General features: G+C 34.0%; 1 protein-coding gene across 2 annotated transcripts in view; it reads left to right on the forward strand.

The window, feature by feature from the left end:
- Nucleotides 1–19,691, forward strand: part of CRISPLD1 (cysteine rich secretory protein LCCL domain containing 1) — a 43,291-nt gene extending 23,600 nt beyond the window's left edge. Inside the window, exons 5-15 of one of the 2 annotated variants that reach the window (XM_040546055.1) lie at nt 425–540; nt 1,127–1,227; nt 2,336–2,515; nt 2,608–2,668; nt 2,812–2,878; nt 3,575–3,705; nt 6,910–6,953; nt 7,044–7,116; nt 9,181–9,256; nt 16,130–16,260; nt 18,132–19,689. In XM_040546055.1, the coding sequence (XP_040401989.1) occupies nt 425–540; nt 1,127–1,227; nt 2,336–2,515; nt 2,608–2,668; nt 2,812–2,878; nt 3,575–3,705; nt 6,910–6,953; nt 7,044–7,116; nt 9,181–9,256; nt 16,130–16,260; nt 18,132–18,183 (1,032 nt within the window). In that variant the 3' untranslated portion in view covers nt 18,184–19,689. Of the gene's footprint in view, nt 1–424; nt 541–1,126; nt 1,228–2,335; nt 2,516–2,607; nt 2,669–2,811; nt 2,879–3,574; nt 3,706–6,909; nt 6,954–7,043; nt 7,117–9,180; nt 9,257–16,129; nt 16,261–18,131 lie in introns of both variants that reach the window. The other variant, XM_040546056.1, reaches the window with a different exon arrangement.
- Nucleotides 19,692–21,464: the final 1,773 nt, after the last annotated feature.

Raw genomic sequence — 21,464 nt, forward strand, 5'->3', positions numbered from 1 at the left:
AAGCAATCCAGATCCTTTTGGATTCTTAGGTTTTAGTGAGAACTCAGGACACAGTGAGGACACAGGAACCTGACATCTTGTACTGCAATGTTTTCTATTTTTTTAATTCCAAGAATTATTTCTTCAGATAATGTTGTAAACATTTGCTGCCATTTCAAATACATGTTTAGAGCATTTATACATATATATATTTTAAAATGAGAGCCGTATCTCTTGTATCAATGTAAAACTTTTCTTTCTAATAAGGATAGAACCGAGCAGACTTTTGTCAGTTTTAATTAGGTTGCTAAGACTTCTCTAACAGAGGGGAATAAATATAGCATCACTTCTGTTTTGAGTTCTGTATGTTGAAGTTTGGAGATGGTTTTAGTTTCATGTTAATTAGTTTTGGTTTTCACATGCGTTTCTCTTTCCTTTTCCATAGGTTGTTTGGGCAACAAGTAGCAGAATAGGTTGTGCAATTAATTTGTGTCATAATATGAACATCTGGGGACAGATTTGGCCAAAAGCAGTCTATCTTGTATGCAATTATTCTCCTAAGTAAGTTGGGCTGACACCCATAAATATCTTGGGGGGGAGGGGTGGATACTTTATGGTAATCCAGGAAATAATCTAAAAGGAAATCAGTTGAGTTTTCTATTTTTTTGTACTTTTACAAAGTAGAGCTTTGTTCCCAAGGCAGCCTTGGCTGCACAAATACTCTTGTGATTTTGTAGGACTTCAATTTTGTGGCCTGTCTTTTAGCATACAACATCAGAGATCTTCACTGTATTGTGATAATGATCTGTAAAAGAAATGTATCTCCCCATTGTGACCTTAAAGAATGTAAGTAAATGGTTAATATCCTATAGGATATTCCATTTAGGAGAGTGGAGCTTGTTCTCATGTAAAGGAGGAATTTATGTTGACATAGCATTGTAAGACTAAAATAATCTTATACCAGTTTATGGCAGTACTCCTGATATTTTTGTGTACTTTTAAATGACATTGTTTGATTTATCAGAACAATACTATGGTCTAAGTGAATGCTGGATTTCATAATTTATTTGTCCACATGATGTTTAATATTAATGCATTAATTCATTATTTCATGTTTTTCTAATTTTTTGTTTCCTTTTATTTAAAGGGGTAACTGGTGGGGTCATGCTCCATATAAACCTGGCCGACCCTGTTCTGCATGTCCTCCTAGTTTTGGAGGAGGTTGCAGAGAAAATCTTTGTTACAGAGGTATGTACTATTTTAACAGTTAAAATTATAATTGGAATGTAACCTTTTGCTTTTTTTCCTCATTATGCTTTAACATAGTGAAATAGAATGTATTATGCACGTACCCAAACACAGGATAGGGACCTACTTCACTGTGATAAATGAGATCATGTACTATGTGATGTGCAAGGCTGAGTGTCACAGGAGGGAGTGGAGTATACTGAATTCCTGCTAACTTAAGTCCTGATTGAGGTCTTTTAGTACACAAAGATACAGACTTTAGCTGTATGTTATTTATTGCTCTTTCTGTAAATTATAGTGAAAGTTATGCAGTGATTTGTTTAAAGGGAAACAGTAGCTCAGTGACATAGCCATATGCATTACTGTAAGAAAAATCAAGAACAAGACAAGAAGACGTTAATAATTAAACGAAATGACAGCTAGGTTGACTGTTAACTTCTCACAATTTTCAAAATGTTTTGTATTTTATAGCATTGAACATAACATATTATGAAACTGCTATTTCTTTTTTTACTCTGTATGCATATAACCTAGCTGTTTCTGTTAATAACTTTTGAAAGTTACTCACCTATTCATATGTACGAAAAAGAAACCACCAGTGTTTCCAAGTACATTCCGTATGTTTCTTGTTTAAGTAAGAAATATAGGTTACTGATGAGTATTTCAAAATTAATAACATTATATATCATTAAAAGGGCCTCATTTTCAGCTGTCAATTTTTTTTACCAAATCGGATTCTTTAATTACAAGCTATCTACGAACCTGGTAGAACTCTTTTAACATCTAATAAGAATATCACCTTTAACCTGTTAGTTTCCTGATGGCATAAAAAAGATACTAAAAAAGGAGCATTAGGAGCATTTTCCTACTAGAGAAATTTCTCCTGCTAGAGAAATTCTAGCTTTTTTCAGCATCAGAAAGATAATTGAGTTGTATTATGAAGCTTGATCTCTTCTTGTTATGAAACAATGGAAACTTCCTTGCTTTCCTATTTTTTACCACCATTTTATGAAAACAAAGCCATGTTACCAAAACATGGTAAGGGGGTTGCATTCCACAAACACTGAGTTATTTAATCTGAGAAATCTTCTTTGGTTTTCTGAAACAGAGGATTCAGAAAGGCCTTATTCTCCCCACGAACCAGAAGAGGAAACCAATGAGATTGAACAGCAACGGTCCAAAGCCCAGGATGCAACAGCAGAAAGCCGGCCAAGAACTCATTCACCTTCAGGCTCTACAGGCAGCGATGACAGTGAGAAAAATGAAGTAATAAGCACACAGCAAATGTGTAAGGAATTTACCTGATTTTCAAGTAGTCAACAAATTTGAATTGGGTAACATGAAATTCATTCTAGTGAAATTGCTTTTTGCTTGTTTCAGCTCAGATTGTTTCATGTGAAGTACGTCTAAGAGACCAGTGCAAAGGAACAACTTGCAATAGGTAAGGTAAATTTTACAATTGTCATTACACTACAGTTTTGTTACAGATTATTATTAGGAAAGGCCATATTTATATGTGACCTGGAACATTTCCCCTTTTTGTAATCCCAGTATCTAAGGCCAAATCGTGTTTTATTTTCTTAGGTATGAATGTCCTGCTGGCTGTTTGGATAGCAAAGCCAAGGTTATTGGAAGTGTACATTATGAAATGGTAAACATTTTAAAATCAGATTTTGTACAAATAGAATGTATTTTCCATTTGAATGCTAATTAAAATTGTATTAAGAGTGGATTAAAATTGTATTAAGAATGGATGGCAGGGTGGTTGGAATTAGATGATCGTTAAGGACCCTTCCAACCCAAACCATTCTCTGATTTGTTTGATTTTGAAGACCATAAACGTTTGATGTAGGTTTTTATTTAAGGTAACATCAAACTATGTTTGCATCTGCTATTCTGCATGTATTGTCTATATGTACTTCATATGCCTTACACATGCACAGAAATAAAATTTGCATGTCCAGATGTTAAGGTGCAACTGAAGGACAAATACAGCAATTTGTGAGTACACTCATATGAACTGTTTCAGTAAGACAGTTCTACTTGTGTAAGTTTAATGCCTAGCTGAAAATGTATAATTTACCATGTAGAACTGTAAAACAGTATAGGAAAAAAGCAGCTACTGTGAACAAGTATACTGTAAATGAGTATATTTTATCTCTGAATAAGGCAAACAGATGTTCTCTTTATTTGAATTAACACCTAAATAGACAACATCGAACTTAATAGACTATCTACCAAGTTATTAATGATACATTGTAATTAAAAACTGAATTTTTCATATTGAGTTACAATGGAAAATAGTGGTTTTGTCTGACATGGCACTGCTTTTCACACTGTTTTTCAGCAATCCAGTATTTGTAAAGCTGCCATACATTATGGCATCCTAGACAATGAAGGTGGTTGGGTTGATGTCACTAGGCAAGGAAGGAAAAATTACTTTATCAAATCTTATAGAAATGGCATTCAGTCACTTGGGTAAGTTTCCTTAAAATTAAAATGTATGGAAAGGTTTTGTTATTTCATACAAAATATATCACAGTAATAATATTTTGTTCATACTTTTATCATAAAAGGACATGTGGAAATACAGGTATTGTACCCATTACGAAATTTTAGCCAGTGTTTAATGGTGTACAGAAAAGTGTAACAATAATAATTTGTAAATGTATAGACTTACTGTAAAAATAGTACATACTGACATTAAACTAGATTATTTTAAATTTTTAAATTTTTACATGTATTATATCTGTTATTACAAAGCTGGTAATACAACCAGTGTTGGCCCATGTACACGATAATGTGTGACAGCTAACAAGGCAATAATCTCCCAAGTTTGTGTTTGGAAGTGACCCTCTTGTACTGTGCAAAGAAACAATATGAAACAAGCAAAAATACATCTTACATTTTTGATAGTTTCATTACAATTCCATAATATACTTATGATATACTTATGATATTTTGCACAAAACTTTGCTCAATTTCTGCATTGGCCAATAATAGAATAATACTGCATGCTGTGGAAACTTAATTTGGACTTTGTACTACACTGTTCAGGTGCTTGTCCAGAGACTGATATGTGAAAATAGATCCAAATACTCACTGACATGCTGAAAGCAAAACCAGAAAAAGAAGTACATAGAAGTGGAGTCTATCTGCTTGACTACTACCATGCATAATTATCTGTTGATAACTATAACTAACGTATATTGGAATCTACGATATTATTAATATCTGCAAACTACACTTCACGATATCTTAATGTATTCTGGAGAGTTGTACATTGCTGTCTGTAGTTAGCGTATGTGTAATAGTAGTGTACGTGCAAGAGGGTATGAGTAATACCATACTGAAAGAAAACAGAATTTTGTTGAATGATGTATTTCGTTTGTGTAAGAGTAACCATTAGAGGCTCTGCTGTGTCTGTGTCTCTGTTCTGTGCAAACCGATTTCACATGCTGTAAAACCTGTCATAATTTCTCTCGTCAACAGATTTACATAATTCAGAATAGAAGGAAACACTGGCTAGGTAGACTAAGTTCAGTGGCCTAGAATTTGGGTTACCTAGAAAGTACTGTTTAAGGCATTGACATTAATTGATTAATTAATTAATTTTCAATTAATGTGTTTCTTTGGGTCATCAGATTATTTGATTGCGGTTTAAATTACCCCTCCTTAAAATGAAGATACGATTTTCTCTTTTTAAAATCCTTTGAGACAAAGAGATAAGCAAATAGATACTGATGGATTAGGAGTCAACTTTCTCACAAAAGTAGTGGTAATTAAACTACAGAAATTCTTTAAAGTGAAAGGAATTGATTTCCCATCGCTTGAAATCTCTATTTCTGTGCCATCTGAGACAAAACCATACGAGTGTCTGGTCTACAGAGCGTGTTTGGCACTATCCTCTGAGTATCAGAACACAGGAGTGAGGTATCCAAACTCATTTTTGTTTACTGTGGGCACAGATAACTGTATTACAGCTGAACAGTAATGTCTAATTTGGTTTTGGTTTTGTGATTGAGGTGTTGGGGAAAAAAATGTTAGAGGCCTTATGGATTAAATACAGTTAAAGGACCAAGCCTATACCTTCTCTTCAACAAGTACGTTTCAGCAAACTTCTGCTGCTGTGTAGCACTATAGTACATAATTCTTCATTAATGTCCTTATAATATTTATAACTTCACACTTTAGAGTGATGAAAATATTGTGTTCCAACATCAGCTTAGTAAGCCAGTCTATAAATTATAGTTTTGGGGATAAATAAAGATTTACCAAAGTTTCACTACTAGTAAATGAATCTTCTATAAGGTTGTAGTGTGAATTCTTTATTTCTTGATTGCTCAGACTTTAAGGTGCTTTTACTACAAAACATTTACTACAAAAGGCCAGTGTTACTGTACTAGTCTATATCTATAGTTAGCAGATGAAACCTTCAAACAAAAAGACAAGGAATACCTTGCAGCTACCTGACTCTCACCAACATTTTTAGATGGAGCCCTGCATAAACTACACATCTATTCAAAGAACAGAGGAAGTGAAGTCAGTCTAATTTCTAGATCATATTCCAAAACATAAAAAGAGAGAAAATGGAATTTCAATGCAACATACAGTAAACTTCCTTATCTTCTCCTTTGATTTATATTCAGGATTGCTAATGCAGATTTTCTTATCTGTTTTATCACCGTAGTGTAAGATAACTTTAACAATATCTCTACTGTCTAAGCAACAATAGAACAGTGAATTTTTCTCACATCAGTGTTTGACAGTGCTAGGGCAACAGAAGAATGAGCTAACTTGGTGAGAACAATTTGGAAGGCAATAAATGAACAAATGTGAAATTGGAGGGCCATGCAACTGAATGAACCAATGCAAGCAAACAGTTTCCAAATAAAAATTGTAGGTGACATGGGAGGAATTTGCTACAAAGGTAATTTCCTTCACTATTATTATTATTATTTTAAATAATTTTATAGATGCCGAAACCCATCATCATCTTCTTTGTTACAAATAAAAACACTAGAATCGTAGGCATAGCTTCTGGGCTAAAATGGGAGTAAAAGAGGACTAAAATAGGAGGTAAAGAGGACTAAAATAGAAGTGTTCATGAATTGTAATACAGGAACAGAATGTTTACACTGAGTTTCTATAAGAAGAGGAAACAGATACATCTGACTACCGTATAACTACTGAAAAAACAAATTTTTATGTTAAACTGGGTTCATAGTGATACCAATGATAATTTAAAATAGACACAAGATCCAAAAGTAAAATTTAATGAAAATTGTCAAAAAGGTTGTCAAGAGAAACTCTTCAGGCTTGGAGCTGTTTTTAAGAATGAACTTTTGAGGGGAAGTGAATGATTTCTTCTGGTAGATGGATGCTTCTGTGCAATTCTCAGCCACAGATTTTGATTACTGCATTTTGAGGGACAATGATTGCATAATTTGCTATTAGCACACTTAATCTCTTAGCAAATCAAATTACTGAAAGAGTTTAATATGCATTCTTGGCTTTCAATCAAATTCACTGGGAGTACAAAGTAAATGTGCTGTTGCAGTACACAGATTCAGATCAGGGTATGGCATGTACAGTGAGTAAAAATTGATTGGAGACAATGTCTTGATTTTTTTCTATATTTACTAATAAAAAAAATGACTATTTCTATTATTTCTTCTTTAGAAAATACCAATCTGCTAATTCCTTCACAGTCTCTAAAGTAACAGGTTAGTATTTATTTCTTATAAACTCAGTTACTTTGAATTATGGTTTTCTAAATAGCACACATTTATTGGTTTCTGTTTTACTTTATTCAGTTCAAGCTATCACCTGTGAAACAACAGTAGAACAATTGTGTCCCTTTCAAAAACCAGCCTCACACTGTCCAAGGTAAAATTCTTTGACTCTTTTATTATTACAAAGTGCTGCCGTATCTTCTGTCAGATAATAATTGTCTGTAATTGTCATTGACAAAGGTGACAGTAGAAGCTGTAAAAGTGAAGTCAGAAATGTTTTACTGATATTTTTGTCTTTGCTGTAAACAGAAGGCCAGGTAAGTGAAGATGATCTTCAGGCTCTTTTCATAAGGAGAAGCTCCCGATCTTTCTTTGCTCTCTTGGCGTATCTTATTGAAGATTTGGTTAGACTAAACACTGTGAAGAAAGATCCATTTATCTTTTTCATTTTCCACTATTAAATCTATACACCTAGAGCAAAATACATGTTATTTCAATTTATTCACCTGTAAAACAGATACAATAAAAGGAACTGATAAAAAAAAATATTTGTCACAGAAGTTATCAAATTGCTTGAGAATTTTGGAGTGAGCAAATAGATTTGCAACATGATTGAAGTATATATTGTTAAGGTCAGGTGTGGTCTGCAAGTCAGTTAACTGCTTTCAGTCAAATAAATGTACCATTTGTTTGAGGCTTATGTTTTCACTTATTGAAAGAAGCCTGTGCCTCAATATTTTGAGGAAGGAAATCTGTAACAGTTCTTAAAACCATAGATGAGTCAAAGGTAAATACACTGTAGCATGATTTACCGCAAGCTAAGCTGGAGATATCCACAGTAGTACTTTCATAGCAATCCTACCGCCAATACAGGAAGTAAGCACAAAGCCAGAACTGCTAGGAAAACATTGCTTCATGTAGCACTTGGGTCCATGGACTTGTTTGGTGTTTGGCTGTGACTCCTAGCTTTCTAGCTGGAAGATGGGGAGAAGCAAGCAAAGGAGTGGAATGCAGGAATGGATGGATAAAATCTCATACTTCTACCTTCTTTATTTTTTTCCTTAATTGAAAAATAAAACTAGTTTCATTAAGAGAAAAATACAGTCTGTCTTTAAGAAAAAATAAAAATAGCATTAAAATGACTGGTTAAGTCTGATATATCAATTTAAGAACCTTCTGAACAGCAATGATCCATTCAAGATTCTGTGCATGTGCTTAACATAATTCTGAAAATGTAGTCTCAGGAGCTACAAGCACTAGTCATCAGTAATGGCACTGATTGTACGAGCTCCTTTTTCCTTCTTATGCCTTAACCATAAATCATCAAGTCTTCTAAAGCTTCTTTCTTGCCTCCTTCAGACAAAAATCTCCCTTCCAGCTGCCAAATATTGACTAGAGTGTGGATAGTATCCCAGTGAAGGATGCCTTCCTTTTTGGGGCAGCACTAGGAAAGCTCTAAAACCATAAAGTCAAGACCCAATTTTAAATGAAACACCCTCTCAGAGTAGATCTGAGGTTTATTAGCATTTCCTCCTTGTAGCATATTATAATTTTCAAACACAATGCTTGCTACCTTCTATACTATTATTAGCTTTCCACATAGTTGTCCTGTATACATTGAAGCTATAGGATTCATGAAACACAAACTTTTCTCAAAGTTTAACAAAATGCAGATGAATAAGGCAGTCTGTGTTTTAGTAGCATTCTAATCCCCTAAAATCTCATTACTTTCCAAGGCTTTCCATTTTATCCATAGATGTTAAGCGCTCACCCTCATTATAAGTTGCTAAATTTCTTTAATCACCAGCTCATCAGCACCATACCAGGTCTTCATTCATATACACATCTCCTGAGAAGGTATTCAGCTGTACTGTTTGGATAGAATGCTGTCAAAACAGATAATGATACATTGGCTTTTCTACTGTCCTCGCATATGCTAAATGAAGAGATGACCTGCTTATCTAAAAGGAGGAAGAAGACCAGACCTGTTGAAGAATGTTTTCAAGGACTTTATTGTGAACCACAAGTTGCATCAGCAATGCTTTTCAGTCAATAGTAACAAAAGCCCAAAAACTGATAGTCTTTTAACGTCAGTATGTATGTCTGTATGTGTCATGAAATAGATTGATACTCAATAAAGCTGATGTTGAATATGATATATAGTAATACTCTAATATCATTGTTCCTAACTGAGTGTGCTTTATTTTCCATATTTCAGGGTGTATTGTCCTCGCAACTGTATGCAGGCAAATCCACACTATGCTCGAGTAATTGGAACACGAATTTATTCTGATGTAAGTACTGTGATTTACATTGCATTATATAATGAAATATAAAGTCCTGTGATAAACTATGAAGATAATACTATCATATAAATATCCATTTTTCCTCCACATGTAGTTTTTTTTTAGACCTAATATCAGAAAAAAAAGATGTGCTATTTTCTAGATGTGTATTTACTGAAGCGTTTTGTCAGAGGCTTCCATTTAAGTACTCAGCTGTTGATGATATGGAATTTTTATTAAAAACTCTTCAGCAATTTCTGGATACGTGTTTTCAATTTTTGATCAAAATTCCCATTGGTTTGCTCAGTATTGGCAATGTATACTCATCAGCCATCTGATACAATGATCAGAGGACTGGAGCACCTCTCCCATGAAGAAAGACTGAGAGAGCTGGGGATGTTCAGCCTGGAGAAGAGAAGGCTCCAGGGAGACCTTGTTGCGGCCTTTCAATACTTAAAGGGGTCTTATGAAAAGGGTGGAGAGGGACTCTTTACTGGGGTAGATAATGATAGGACAAGGGGGAATGGTCTTAAAGTAAAAGAGGATAGATTTAGATTTAGAGATTAGGAGGAAATTCTTCACTGTAAGGGTAGTGAGGCACTGGAACAGGTTGCCAAGAGAAGTTGTGGATGCCCCATCCCTGGAGGTGTTCAAGGCCAGGCTGGATGGGGCCTTGGTCAACCTGATCTAGTGGGTAGCATCCCTGCCTATGGCAAGGGGGTTGGAACTGGATGATCTTTAAGGTCCCTTCCAACCCAAGCCATTCTATGATTTAAACCCTTGCCTTTTAGACCCTAATGTAAACAAAGCTTCTTCCTGATTAACCAAAAATTATTCTGAAAATATATATCAACACTCTCATTGTTTTGGATATTTCTTATCATTGTAGATAGCTAAATATTTGCAGAAGGATTTTGATATATTTGAGTAAAATATCTCACATTGTATCTCACATTGTTATATTATTGCATTTTTTTCAGTCATTCTTATTCCTAGTCAACATTTTTTTATCTGCCATGTCTTTTCTATATCATGCTTAGTTCCCAAACATAGCCAGAGCTAAATGAATTTTTTTTTCTTTTTCTCTGCTTTGTCATCTCCCTTTGGAGAAGCCACTGTGTAGTGGCAGAGAGAGCAGTTAACATTTTTTACTAGTAAGCTGCATGATGTAACTGTCTTTTATCTGTCATACAGAGTAGTATGGTACCCAGCTGGGTCAGATGATGTTTTTCACTATTTTTCACCACCTCAAAATATGTGAAAATAATATGCAAACAATTGCTCATCATTATTTTGAAACTAACTAGTGTTCAGTAGATTGCTTGTATAATTTGGGTCCCTGTCCTCCGTGCATGAGAAGCCCTTCCAGTTCAGTAAGCAACACTGATCTATGCCTGTGCAACTGGGTCTTTAATGTGAATAAGAGGGGAGTGAAAATAGTTTTAATGATAGTTCATTTTGTTAAACACAGTTTTATTTCAGTTCTGAGGTTTCAGTGAAAAGTAACAGCCAAATTTTCCCTGTGAGACAGAAGAGATTATGTTGTGGGAGAAAGAAGACCCATTTCTGTTTAATTTACACAGGAAAAAATCTCAGAATATATATTTGCTTTGGCTAGAAAAGTCCCAGCTTACTTTAATTAGTATTAGAGTTGTGCTTTAAAATTATTTTAGATATACTGTCTCATTGTTCATGTCCATTGTATAGAAATGTGTGCAGCCATACTGCTTTTAAGAAAAAAATGGACGTAAATACAGGTAAGAAAAGAGGGATGGAAGTCTTCCTATTAACTTCAGATGTTGAGAGGATAGATGTCCACACTGAAGCTGGACATCTGGGTTATGTTTATAGCAGTTTGTAGTAGCAGTGGTAAAAGAGATGAACAGGCAAAGCAGAATTCATTTGACCTTTTCTGAGTGTCTCCTTCAGTATGGGATGAATAGCCTAGCCTACTAGATCTGTCAATTTCTTTCCATTTCCTACAGAAGGGTCCTAGGGCATCTAGCTAAGATGTAGACAGACACATCCTATTGATATGTGTACATATATTCCCATTGATAGTATTGGCTTTGTGAGTTTCTACAGTTTCTTTGTTTCTATCATTTAAATTATTTTAAAGATAAGATACTTTTTATTGGAATTTTCACTATGCAATATGACTGTATATTTTGTTCATTCTAACTTACGACTGAACTAGTATCAGGTGAAGTGTTTATAGAGAATATTTAACAAATGTATCCTCTTTTTCAGCTTTTCATGTATTTATAGATTTGTCTGCAGATACAGGGAATTCATTTGCCCACTTGTCATAGCACGTATATTGCAAATTGCAGTCAATGATCTACTTGGTAGATTCCACAAAATCTATGGTGGATTTTTTGTGATGTTATTTCATTAAAAAACAAACAAAAAACAACATGCACATGGCTATTTATTTGCACTAGTACTTAGGCCACTCGCATTCAGTAAATGTACAAGAATATTTATTAATTAAAAACAAATAACAGATGTCACATCAAAAACATATGTTTACAAAACCATTTCTGTAGTATTCATGAGAATCTAGTTAAGCATTTCCATTTCTAGCTATGGTATGATCAGTCATTCATTCTTATATTCATTAGTATGCTACTCCTGCTACTCCTTTTTCTGTTCTCTGATTTGTCAATAGTGCCCCACAGAACTTTTACCCTGTTGGTTCTCCCATCTTTTTCTTTTAGCTTTGAGATTGCAGTGATTGTTCCTAACTTGCCTGAAACAAAACCCTCCATTACTTCATCCTCCCTTCTTCCAGTGTGCTAGCTATTGTCTCTTTGTCTGTGGCAGATCAATCACAGCCGTGTTTTATATAGCCAGTGTCTATAACTTAAGTGTGTGAAGAGTTTTCACGTAATACTGATCCCCCGTGTTCTACACCTTTTTGTTTGTTTGTTGGTCTCCTTTTGTTTCACTTCTCTTGAGGTAGTCTGCAAGTTCCTTAAAGCAAAAGCATCTCATATTCTATGTTTATGGCACAATGAGTTTCTCTTCTGAATAGAGCTATTATGGTATAAATAAGAACTGTAGTATGGCTAGTTCTTAGCAAACAGAAGTACAAATCACTCATTCTTCATATGGCCCAAACGTATCACCACCTTTGTGCCTTGTGTCCCTCCTGGCCCTACTCCTAAGAGTTTCCACATGCCAATTCTTTGTCATGGTGGGAGATGGGAAAAAAGTTTCCTGTTTTCTTGTGCTGAAGAGTTGGTTACAATTTTCAACTTTGTTTAATCCATTTTTTCTAAAATTTTGAGTCTTATTTCTGGACTTCTAGAGTCATACCAGTGAGCATTTTATTAATATTTATTTTTAAAGCACTTTTCAATTGACTTCATTTGTGAAATAAGATAACCTTCCCAAGAACTGAATTATATCAGGCTTGACTGATACTGATTATATTAGTTGTCCAAACTCTTCTGGAGATGCTCTTGCAGCACCTACATTTAAAGAGAAAGTCCTTTGTTGCTGTTAGTCCTTAGACTAACAAAGTACCAAAATATTTTTACACGAAAGAATAGAGGCTTTTTGAAATAGCTGTAATAGTTAAATAAATATATATATATATATATTATTTTGCTTGTAGATTTTTTAAAAATATACAATAATTTCTTAAGAGGTTAAGATTTATATTGTATGTATTTATCGTGCTGTTTTCATAGTAGGCAGCATTTTCCCAAAGACAATCTCTTTCTAGTAGCAGTAACTCTGCGTTATGAGAGTCGATTGAACAATTCTACAAAAAAAATTGAATCTACTTTTGGTGGTTACATATCAGCAAAAGTCTTTTATCTAAAAAAATTTATGGAGTTTTATCAGCTCATACCATCTGAGGATTTTGAATTTTGGTTTCAATTACGGTTTCAAATACGGAAATATTTCCCTAACTCTTGTGCGAAAACTTTCATAATTCTCTGCTGTAGTGAAATATGATATAAAAATACTATTAAGTAGTTCTATAGTTCTACAAGGGTGAGGGAGAAAGCCTTGTGGTTTGCAGAGTACTGCTATGGTGTGGTAGATATTTGGTATTTTGCTGAGTAGCTGAAGAAGGAAGATAATTAAGCAGCTTGGTATTCAGATTCTATGACCTGTTAAATACCAATGAATGTCAGAGGGTTCACAGCACAGCAATAAAGCAGGGTTGTGTAATGCTGCATGAAATGTTTATGTTACCTTAAAGTACTGCCTTACATATCCTTCAGGGTGAGTTCATGAAAATTAAACAAACAGACCCAAATCTCTGAGAAGACTTCCAGCAAGTGCTATGAGGCTGCTAATGTAAAATTATCAATAATATACTGAATTTTGTGATAGACAGAGATTTGATATCCTATTGAGTTTAAATTAACAGGAATTTTACCTTAACAGTTCTGGGAAGTGCGATCAGGGTGATGAAACATTATTGAGTAGGAAATGTTATGGCATCAGTATTGGGATCTGATTCGATTTAGATGAAGAACGCCAAGCCAATGAAAAGTTCTTGAAAGCTCAAAACAGATAAAACTTCCTCAAAAAATATGATAAAACTATAGATTTATTCATCAGTATACATATAATTCATATTTATGAATTTGTACTCATTTAATTATTCATATATTCATAAGTTATGCACATTTGTGGATACCTTATGAGCAGATGAGCCAGGCTCCAGGCTCATCTGTAAAGCAGCATTTAGAATATCAGTTTATTTTTCGTCTGATCATCTCTTGATTTGACCTCTTTAACCCCATTCTTCTGACCTCATCTTTTTCACATATCCCGTGTAAGCATCTTGCCTTTAGGTTTAAAATGTTTTACATTAGCCAAACCATCCAGTAATCAATTGTGGTACCAACTCTACTAATGACTCCATCCTGTACTGGAAATAGTTTCCAACAAGAAGTCAGCCTCTGTTGTCATTCTACCTCCATTGTTTTATCTTTACTTTCTTATTCACTTGATCGGAAACTTCCAAATAGCATTGAAGTAGTCATTATCTTAGCCACCCTCAAATGTAATTATGAAGGTATCCTCCTTTCTAGTAATATACACCAAGTGTAGTCTATTGGTTAGTATTACAGAGGTGACAAACTGTGATTTTTATTTTACTCAATTGTACCTCTAGCTTGTTTTATATCTCCAATGTGAATTGAAAACTAAATTGCTACAATATTATAGTACTAGCAATTAATAGTGTTCTTCTAGTTCTTCACTGTAGTTAATTGCTTGTTAATCTTGTCTTTTGTTTCTGTAGACTGTAATCCTATATTTGCAGGGACTATTTATATCCCTGTATATTAGAGATTGTACACAAGCAACATTATCTTTAGGTACTCCCATAATATGAGTACATAAAGGATGCCGTAATCCTAAAAATAAGGTGGCTACTACTGTTCAGGATATAATGAAAGTCTGGCAGATCAGGGAGGAAGAGATAAAGTACAAAGGAGCATAAATGGTATCCCTTCTGGCATGTTTAAAAGCAGCAGCCAGCAGGATAAAGAGGAAAAACTCTGAAGTGTCTTTGCTAAAGATTCTTTGCATAAACAGTTTCAAATCATTACTCCCAGAAATATTGTATCATTAAAAGACAAACTATATAACATTGAAGCTGGCAGCTTCTGTGGTTGAAGTAGGAGCAGGAAAACCATTGCTATTTTAAGTTCCTGATTTTATATCGCATTGAGATTACAAAATAGCTACAGGAACAGATATAAATTATTCCAATTATAACTGGAAGAAATGCAACTCTTGTTTAAATAGCTGTCTGTGTAACCAGCTATTGATATTTGTATTGGCTTAGTTTTTAAGGTTGATTGAGGAGAGGAGAGACCTATTGCAGTGAAGGCTTTTCTTTTTTCTCCACATAACTTGGTTTTAAGTGGACATCATTGTAGCTGGAGTTACGTTTCGTAGTGCTGGGTATTTAAGTAGATTGGGACATACATTCTACACTAAGAAGTTTCATACTTCTGGCAATTGATTTTTTGCATGCTTAAAGAGTAATGGAGCTCTACAAGTTTAAATCAATTATTTTAATCAACATTCTCAAGATTGTCCCTGAACTATCCTTCTATAAATATTATTTATCCTACACGCTTTCATGACAAGACATTAGCGGACAGATTTTAGGTTTCATATAGATGAAACTGCTGTTAATTTGACAGAGTTTTGCCTGAGTAAAACTAAGGAATAATAGCTAAGGATTAATTTAGATCTATTTGTTTTGTCTGATGCTTACATTATAATTTTAATATAATAATTGAAATATAATTAGCTTTTAATATTGGCCCATGTCTCGGTAAGAAATTCTAATGTTTCCTTGAATATTATGGATCATTTCACTGCTGTTTGAGATTCTCGAGCTGGAGATAGAATTAATACAGTCAATTTTTAGGGAGGACATCTCTTTCTGGAAACATACAACTGCAGTGTGCTTTTGCTGTTCTGCTGTTCCAGTACTTGACTCTGGCTGGAGATTAAACTGAATCTATAATAATCTATAGGATCTACAATAATTTATAGGTTTGGTTTTTACTACCTCTCTGCTGTTGAAGTGATGGTGGATAAAGCCTTTCATTTTGAAAAGCTCAAGAATTTGAACAGGTCCTTGAACTGAAATAGGCTGAAATAAATGATTTTTGAATCACACTGTGGAAGATCATTGAAGAAGCAGTGGTATATTCCTATCAACTGGCCTATGAATCTGATTTAAGTACCATAAAGATTAATAAAATCAGTCATGTGATGAGTGTAATTATTTTACATTTCCTATAATTTAGTTTAGGCATCTTTATTTTTCTTCTAAACAATTTTGAAATAAAAGAATGAATGAAAACTAAATTTATCCTCTTTCTTTCTTAGATATCCAGTATCTGCCGAGCAGCTGTACATGCTGGTGTAGTCCGCAACCAAGGTGGTTACGTTGATGTTATGCCTGTAGACAAAAGAAAGGTGTACGTTGCTTCCTTTCAAAATGGGATATTTTCAGAAAGGTAAGAGCCCATTTTCAAAGATTACTGTTTACCCTTCACCTCAATAAGGCTTACAAAGTATTATATTATGTCTCTTTGTACCTGGGGTGCTGCTAGAAACCCAACAAATAGGCCAACTTGGGTGATTTACAGAGCTTGTGTAACAGCTGTGGTGACTTTGGAGAAGCTGTGGTACAAGAACTGTTTACCTTTTCTAAGCTTGTAAATCTTTACTCTAAGAAGCTTCTTATAAAAAACAAACAAATCAAAAAAAGCCCTCTTGTTTATTCTTCTGCTTATGTTGCAACTAATATTTGATAAGAAAACTACTTCTGGTTCCTTTGGTAAAACACCAAAGAATGTTTACGTTAATATTAGTGATCTATTCCATCTGAGAGGATTTGTAACAACAGATCATTACAGATTTACATAGAATCAAACCAGTGAACCTGGTTCATAAATGATATTCACAAAACATTAAACATTTTTTTATTTTATATTTTTAATGGTTTTACTGTTTTAATCAGTATTTTTCTGAAAGACATGGAGGTGGTGTGAAAGTTCATTTACTTATACTCGGTGTATTAGCATCTTCTATGATGATAACACACGGCTGCATGTTGCAATTCAAATTCAATTCTTTAAAGAACTCTCCAGTTTCTATAGGAAGACAAATAAATGGCCTGGAAAAAAAAAAAAAAAAAAAAAAAAAAAAAAAAAAAAACAAACACCCTTGTGCCACTCTTTCTGTCCTGCAAAGCTAAGAATGTTTGTTACCTCTAAAACCAAAAAGTTTGTGTGGGAAAAATCTCTAAAGATACTTTTTGAGAACTTGGAAGTAGGAGAAAAAGGATTTTTTCTTATTTTTATTTTTTTTTTTTGGGGGGGGGGGAGGCCTTACCCCTTTACTTCATGAACCTTTGAGTAAATTTGGAAACTTTTAAAATACATCTTTCATTTTCTTCATTAATAACCCCCTTTTCCCAATTAATGTCCATTTCCCTCAGAAAGAGTGGTTCCTTACTGACACTTATGTTCTCCATCTAAATCTCCTCACTGAGAAGAAAAGGAATCAGAAAAAAAATGTTGCAAATTTAATCATTATTTGTACTTTACCATTCTAGTGAAGTCAAAGTCAATGGTTAAGAGAGCAGTTCAATGCAAGTTTTCTGTGAAGCTGAAAAATTGTAATGAAGATTGTAATGCCAGTGCAGACATCGTATTTCATTATGCACTTCTTTATTTTTGTTCTGTTTTCCTTTCTTAGGTATGTCTCAGATATGTTTTGCAAAATAGAAAATAATGGGACCATTAAATATGAAATATTATAATTTTGTCTTATAAACTAAACTATATTCTACCAAAATTTCCTTGTAGTTTTTGTTGTTTTATTTCTTTTAAAGATAGATGTTTAGCCATTCAGAAGGCTATCAATATTTTAAATATATTTCCTTTGATTTGCAAAATATAAATTCTCTTTAGAAATACATGCAACCAGTGAACAAGTAATCTCCTGTGTCTAGAAATTATATCTGAATATAGTTATTAGAATGGCCAACATAAGATGCATGCTTTCTCTTTTTTCCCCCCCAAAAAATTTTTAAGAGTTTTGCTTTATTCTTTAAACCTTTATTCTTTTAATTAGAATCAACTTAGGATTTCTTGAAATTTTTGTGTTACAATTTGTTCTCAATAAGTTTCTTGGAAGAAAAATTAATCTGAAAGTTCTGTAATTTTAAAAAAAAAAAAAGTAGTAAAAGTTATGAGAAAAGTTATGGGTAGTAGCTACAGGAAATGTTGCAAGACCCTAGAGCTGTATTTAACAATTCTAAAAGAAAAGTCATTGGAGTGTCAGTCCTAAAAATAACTCCAGGAATGTTTTTTTGTTTCAGTTTACAGAATCCTCCAGGAAGCAAGGCGTTCAGAGTATTTGCTGTTGTTTGAGTCTAGCGAGAAAAATGTAAAACAGGCAAGTGAAACCAGAGCACTTGGAAGAGAATAATAGAGGCCATTTCTTATAATTTCTAAAATTTGTATAAAGCTGTAACATTCTTGTACAGAATATATATACTGCTTTCCACCAAAAAAGTTTAAATTACATATATATCTTAATGAAAAAAATCTGTAAAAGTAAACATGGGAGAAAAATTCATTTGAAAATCTATATTGATATATAACAATATTTTGAATCCTGTGTTAATTATTGCTATATTTTCTTAGCAGTTACTCCTATACAGTTAATTCAAAGCTCATAAATGTTCTGTTTTCTTTATCTGAATATGATATTGTATGGTGCTTTATATATGCCACTAACAGTAACCTTAAAAGTATACCATAGGGAGGCCTGAGTTTTTATTTCCAATGTACATAAAAGAAGCCATCCCAGTAATTCAATATAATAAATCATGCCTTAAAGTGAAATGAAAATATATATAACTTTTTGATGATTTACAGTAGCATTAGCCATGCAAGCTTAAATGAAGAGCTAGACTGTTTTCAATTTCACACTAATTGTAACAAGTACAAATACCTATTTTAAAATAAAATAGAAAATATGGAGAAGTCCTGGGTCATATTAGTATGTTTTCCTCTAAAGAAATATTTCTATGAGAGTGGGCCATTCATGTTTATTATTTCTTAAATACTTTAAATAAAACATTTATTGGACGCTGGTAAGCTCTTTAGTTCAAGTACCTAATTCATTTATGACCCAGTCCTTCACATGTATTCACCTGCCTTGAGATGGGAGATTGAGTGAGACGTGTATAACCTTGGAGGATCTGAGTCTAAAAGAGAATTTTCATATTGAGAAGTTACCTGAAATTAAGGAATAAACCATCAGATCTGCAGTACAGTTCTGCACACATGTGCTTTACTTCTACCATGTGACTCATTCAATTTACCAAAATTGGGTTTCAGTAAAACCATAGATTTGTACACACATTTAATGATTTGTAAGCTTGAGGGCTTAAGATGTACATGGTATCCGTATACTATACAAAATTGTGAGGGTAAATGTTTAAGAAAACGAAAATGGTAACAAAGGCTAACCTTGCTCCTCATGACCTGGCAAATACTCCTGCAGGCCAGGAAGTATAGTGAGCCCAATGACAATAATGTCATTTGTTGCTTCACCATTTTTAAAAATTCATTTATGGTGAACAGCCTTGTGCATTAATTTTACCATATTATGGTATATGAAGAACATGTAATGGTGATACTATGTTTCTTTCTATGAAAAGTGTATTGTGCTTTAAGACTGAAAAGCTGTTAAACTTTATTTTTGTTATTTTTTATTTCTGTTGTTGAATTTATTTCCTTTCAACTTGTAAACTGATTCATATTCTTCATATTTCAGAATATTATATTCTGCCTTCTGTTTTGCTACATGTACTACCTCATGTAGTTAGGCAAGCTCTGTTAGTTTTTTAATCTGTTTTGAATAAAATTAATTTACATAGTAAGAGTATATTTGACAGCCATTATTTTTTGTTTGCTCTGCCTCAAGAATTAAAAATAGCAAACACAGTTTTCTTTTTTGCCGAATTAAATGTTGCAAGTTGTAGGACCAAGCAGTAGACATAATCTGAAGTTTTGAAAGCTGTAGAGGCAGCATAGGTACACAACTTCTATTAATTACATTGGGAGTTTTATGAAGTCTTCCAGTCATTTTTCAAGTTCTGGCCACGGTATCTGGGAGCAGATTGCTTTGTCATTTTAATGGGCAACTCTGTCAGAAAGTGACTGTAAAAAAAAAAAACAAACAAACAAAAAATGCCACCTTTTTCCAGTTCAATACAGCTCTTTCCTCTTCTGGTAAATGTTTATAGTGTGAAGTGTTTCTAGTTACATTTGTTGGAAGCAAGCACTTTATCATACTGCTCATTCCTATTTTGCCTCATAAGACTAATGGTCAATTTGGAAGTTCCGGTTGGGATATATGTTTAATTGGTGAGGGAGACAAAGTCTTTGTGTAAACCCTTTTTTTTTTTTTAAGATGGTGACAGGAAAGAGCCATTGTAAGAAGTTTTATATAGATTGAGCAGTACTATCATTAACCACTGTTCAGAAATGAAAATGTAGTATAAGTAGACTATGACTGTGTTAGGATTCCAAATCACTCAAAAGCTTGAGATAGACTTGCACCACCATGAGATAAAAACAGCAAAATGATAACACTGTTGGAGTTATCAGAACATAAAGTGGAATAAGGCCACTTCTGAAATTGAGGGGAAGCGTCTGAGAAAGACAGTTGAAACAAAATAATCTGAAAACACTCATCCTTTGTTTTCCTCAAAAAACCTTTCCTCACAGGCAGGACACTTTCTTGGCTTGGCTTTGCAGGCCAGCAGCTCCTACTGGTGGGGTCCATGGTCCCCACCAGTTGCCTTAGGATGCCTTGGGAAGTCTGTTGGGTGCTGCAGAGCCTTTGTGGTAAGCCAGCTCCCTGCTCTCTGATCAGGCAAATAAGATGCTTCTCTTTCTTTGAACAGAGCAGAGCCTGGTGCTGGGGAAAGACAACAGTCACACTTTCAGTCATAACCAAACCTTTCTCCCTTTTGGTATAAGGGTGAAGGGGGTCCTAGGTGGAAACATGGCTACCATACCAAGTTTCTGCCTTTTTTCCTCCATTCATTTGCGTGGACTTTTTTGTTCTTCATGTCTTTTTTGCTCTTCTGCATGTCTTTGCTTTTTGTCGTCTCTCTCATCTTTAAAGTCTAACCTGCATTTGCTGGGAATTTCTTTGCAAGGGGGACAGGAGTGGACCCTTGGCACCAAAACAACAAAGTCAGCATTTGGTGAATTGGGGGCTACTTCTAGTGTGTGTAAGTGGTTGCTGTGAGCAGCTCTGCTAACAAACACAGTCACAAGAAGAAAGGGAGGTGAGTAATTCTTCCTCCTCACATCTGTTGCACAAACTTGGGAGCCCTGTTACTTTTCCACATGCAATGATTCTAACATATCCAAGTATAAAACCCCAGATAACTCCAGCTTCTTGAGAAATTCTCTTCTAAATGAACTATAAATAATGGGTCAAGAAGTAGATATTCTGAAGCAGTTGTACAGTGAGTGAGAGCTGCACATTATTTTTGTCTGCACCAAACCAACTACATGCCAGATGGTCACAACTAATTCACAGAAAGCTCAAATGAGTAACTAGCAGTATTAAAGAACACATTATAGCATAATGAAAAAACATAGAAGGAAGTAAACTTTTAAATGCT

The sequence above is a fragment of the Cygnus olor genome, chromosome 2 (genome assembly GCF_009769625.2).
Source record: "Cygnus olor isolate bCygOlo1 chromosome 2, bCygOlo1.pri.v2, whole genome shotgun sequence".
NCBI classification, from domain to species: Eukaryota; Metazoa; Chordata; class Aves; order Anseriformes; family Anatidae; genus Cygnus; species Cygnus olor.